Source organism: Pygoscelis adeliae, unplaced genomic scaffold (assembly GCF_000699105.1).
Source record: "Pygoscelis adeliae isolate BGI_AS28 unplaced genomic scaffold, ASM69910v1 Scaffold602, whole genome shotgun sequence".
Taxonomy (NCBI): Eukaryota; Metazoa; Chordata; class Aves; order Sphenisciformes; family Spheniscidae; genus Pygoscelis; species Pygoscelis adeliae.
In genome coordinates, this window is record NW_008824295.1 from 54,581 (window position 1) to 58,733 (window position 4,153).

The 4,153-nt window shown below is 46.0% G+C and overlaps 1 protein-coding gene across 1 annotated transcript; it reads left to right on the forward strand.

Moving 5' to 3' along the window:
* Nucleotides 1–5: 5 nt before the first annotated feature.
* Nucleotides 6–321, forward strand: ATPIF1 (ATPase inhibitory factor 1; the record flags this gene model as incomplete). The annotated part of the gene is made up of 1 exon (XM_009318847.1): nt 6–321. A coding segment is annotated over one exon (162 nt), but the record flags the coding sequence as incomplete, so codon positions are not given.
* Between the last annotated feature and the right edge of the window lie 3,832 nt (nt 322–4,153).

Genomic DNA, 4,153 nt, shown 5'->3' on the forward strand with positions numbered 1-4,153 from the left:
CACCCTGTGCCGTGCTGTCTTGCAGGGAGAAGGAGAGGGAGCAGCTCTCTGCCTTACGGAAACACCACGAGGAAGAGATTGATCACCACAAGAAGGAGATAGAGCGTCTGCAGAAGGAAATTGAGCGTCATAAGTATAAGATCAAGAAGCTTAAAGATGATGACTAAGCTGATGCTGTTGTTGAATGTGCATGGCCAGCGCTGGTTGTGGTGTAAAACGGCACTGAAGACTGTATGCTTTGGCCAACATAATCCAAATTCGTCCACTTATACTGTGGTCTGCAGCAATGTCAAATAAACTACTCGGTCACTCTTTTCCGCTCAGTAACTGTTTAATGAAAAAAAAATAATCCCCTGTCTGGTTTTAAACTTCATTGTTCTTCCAAAATAAGGATCTATGCTTGAGTAGGCAGTCCTGTATAGAACTTCACTGTTTTCTTTAGATTTATCTGAAAGAAATGACCATTCGTACTTAGTGTGCCAACTTTACAGTTAAAGCTGCAAGAAAAGTTGGGGAAAAAACGGTACCTGTGTAGAGACCCGTTCACACAGAAATAACCGTCTCAAGAAAACTGTCGCCCTGGTGTAGGGGGGAGATGGATCTCCACTGAACTAGCGGAATATCTATAAAAACTAAGGTTCTTCTGTTGCAGTTAGTGTTTAATGCCATAAATTGAGAGAGAAAAATACTGTTCTAAGTCACGGTGATTTCACTTGTGGCGGTGCAAGTTGCTGGAGCAAGACAGCTGAGATCCTGATTTGTACATGAATGTTCTTTTCCGCAAAGACTTTAATTGCCCAACAGTGGGGTTTTTCTGTCTTTAGTTCTTGATGTCCCCTATCTAAGTCTCCTTCCAAAGAAGGATGGATTAAGATTTATTTTATGCAGGTTCAGTCACTTTTGCGATTTTAATACAAGAAATCCATCATAAAACATATGGCAAATGACTTACTGAAATAGTGTGGCCTTACTACACTAAGCACTGACAAGAAGGGGATTTTTTTTGCAATAAGAATGGGCAAGTAAGAAAACAGCCTTTTCTTCCACACCTGCACTGTTATGTCCGTAAATCTGCCTGAGTGGGCTTCATTTCTACCACTGGCAAAAGCCACCCCATTACAGTGTGTTAAGTTACACTGCGAAGTGTTGAAATGGCAGGAGGCAAATCGGAGCCTTTGATGTAGAAAGGGCTTTGACAAGGGTGTGACTGGCTGGCTGAAGGTGTCCCAGGTCCTCCTGTGTTAACCCGTAAATCCCCGATCAGCTGTTCTCCCCTTGGGCCACTCTCTTTCACCTGAGGAACGCTGCAGCCAGTGGTACGTCTTGTCTGCGGAATAAATGACGGCGCTATCGCTCTGATGAAAAGTCCCTGCCCTTAAAAACTCTTGTTTAATGAAAGTGTTATCCGTGTGATCAGCCGTGGAAGAGAGCGGCTGCGCTGTGAAGTACGTCGTTGCCTGGCTTTGCTCAGTCTGTGGGAGACGGTGTTGCAGTGAGTTGTGCGGAGGTTGTGTGTAGAGCTGTCTGTGGGGTTCGTTATTTTTAGTTGGGGCCGATCAACCTGAGCCAAAAATATTAATATCTCCCCCTCCCCACCACCCTGGGAATATGAAACCCGGTGGGAAGAACTGCGTCATGAAAAGCAATACCCTCTTGACCTGTTTAGTTTTTACCCATCTAAAAATCCAAATTTTTACCAATTTAAAAATCTTTTTCCTATTGTATCTGACAGCTGGTTGGCTTCCCCCAAAAGCTGAGGAGCCGCTAGTGAGATGTCCCTGCTGAAGACCAATTTCTTGGCATTGCAGCTACAGCGGACCATGGAATAGCTGAAATAAATATTAGGATAAGTTTATATTCTGAAGGGAACAGATGAGGGCTTAAATTCATGGCTTTGTGATTTACTCTGCATTTTTGTGCACCACTGAAATCTTAACTACGCCATGTAAGCTCAGCCGCAGAGCCTCTGCCCAAGAGCCTGTAAAGGATAGGGGATTTGCTGTGAGACTCTCTGAGGGTGTTGTGATTCGGTCCGCTATCACCTACTGTGCCACCCTGAGAGGTGTTACAAACGCTCTGAAGTCCCCCGGAGTTCAGGTGTGCGGTACAGTATCTTGCTACACAGCAGAGAGCTCTCTGGCCCACCAGCACTCTCTGAAACATCTCTCTCTCCTCATGTTTCAACTTCGCACAAGTTTCGGGGGGGCTCCTACGCTGGCAGATATGCTGGGTCCCTTACCACGTGTTCATAAACCCATCCCATTTTCTGGAGAGGAAAGTCTAGTCAATTCACTACTTTGCAGTCACCCTGAACTTCTATCAGGTTATGGCAATGGAAGTACACACGAGAGGGACAGGCAGCTGTAGATCTTGACCGAGCAAGCGGGCTGGGGAGGGAAGTCCCTTTCAGCAGCAGTTTGACTGGCAGACGATGATTATAAAGCCATGCCCACAGACTATGGCTGCTGGAGAGGCTGAACGGATTAATGCTGCTGCTGCCTAAAGCAGACGGCGTCCCTCCTGCTTCCACCACATCTCCCTTTCACTGTCTCGGGTGTGTTGGAGTCATGGGGGAGTCATTCAGCCTGTTATCTCACTAGCCTATATTTTTGTTCTGAGCCCAATGATCTTTTGCTAGGTTAGCAAGTTGAATGGCTTGTGGAGTCCAAAAGTGCCAAAATCACCACCAAGAAATGCAAGAAGTACTGAGGAGGGAGCGGGGCACATGGTGGGAGCAGTCTTTTCCCATCTACTGAAATTACCTTTGCTAAATTAGAAAGGGCTCTATTTTTATCCAGCTGGCATGATAATTGATTTTGCAGCCATCCTTCTACCAGGGATTCCACTTGGCTGTGAACCTTAATGCCTTGGGTAGCATCTGTTCAATTTGTCCTCATGATGAGGTTTCCCCACTGACCTCTTCTTCCAGGGAGTCCCAATAACCTACATCTCCCTGAAACTAGTTTGCTTCAGTTTAATGCCGGTGACGCTTTGGCCATTCCTAGTTAACAGGCCCTGTTCTATTTCCTTGCTGGTGCAAATCTCTCTGCCTAGCAGAAGACCCCTCTCCTGAACTTGTCTCTAGAAATCATAAACACCTCACCCACCACACCTCCTGTACCAACTCTTTACCAGGGGCAATTCTGTGAGCAACTAAGCTCCTACGAGAGCTCCCAGCGCCCCAGTCCTGGCCACAGCACCCCATCCCTTTTCCTGCACTGGTTCTAGTGCTCATTAAAACCTTTTCTACGCAGATTCAATTGCAGAAATGTCTTTCCCTCTTCCCTGGGGTTACCAAGAAGAATGAGTTTGTGTAGTGTCTGATCAGTAGCAAAGGTGGTTCAAGGTTAAGTGTTCGAGGGGGACCTCTGCCTTTTGGCAAGGGAGATGTTAAATCATCTTGTTTTGTGTAGTTTTATCATCAGTGCATCTCTTCAGAAGATTTTTTTTCTTCTTTTGAAGTTTGAACAGTCAGTCTCTGCAGTAAGTTACCAAATGACATAGATGGATGTTGCTTGTTACTGATTCTTATGATACAGCAGTAACCCATCGCAGGTGAGTATACTGGATCTGGGGTGCTTTAATAAGGTTTTTCTTCCAAATTGAGTGCAATATGGCAATAGCACCAGCTTGAAGGCTTGCAATGTGTTTCTTCCGCTGCTCCATTGACAGTGCTTGTGATGAGAAACGTAAGAGACAGGTAAATGTGAAAGATGTCCGAGTTTGAGTTACAGACAGACCCCTTACCAGAAGTATTGCAGCTACAAGAAGGCAGAGATGATTTAAGATGTTTGCATTTGGTGTGATGAATTTTTCACCAACAGGGTTTGGTATCCCGGAGCGCACTGCAATACCGTAGGGCTTCTGACAAATTATGTGAGCATTTGTGTGACTAGGAGCAAGCAGTTTATCTGGGGCTCAGTCATCCACTTCCAGGGCCAGTAGATGGAGAGATGCCAACTACGGACTGCGGCCACTTCAATGCCTGCGGTTTGCTGTAGAGCTCCAGTTCAGAGCAGGAGTGCTGAGGAGTAAAACAGGATTACACCTCAGACCTGATGTGATAGCTGGGGTGTTATGTCTAGAGACCTTCCCAGAACTCCCCCTCAGTCCAGTGTGACCTGAAGGACAGGGCTCAGTTGTCTTGTTGGAA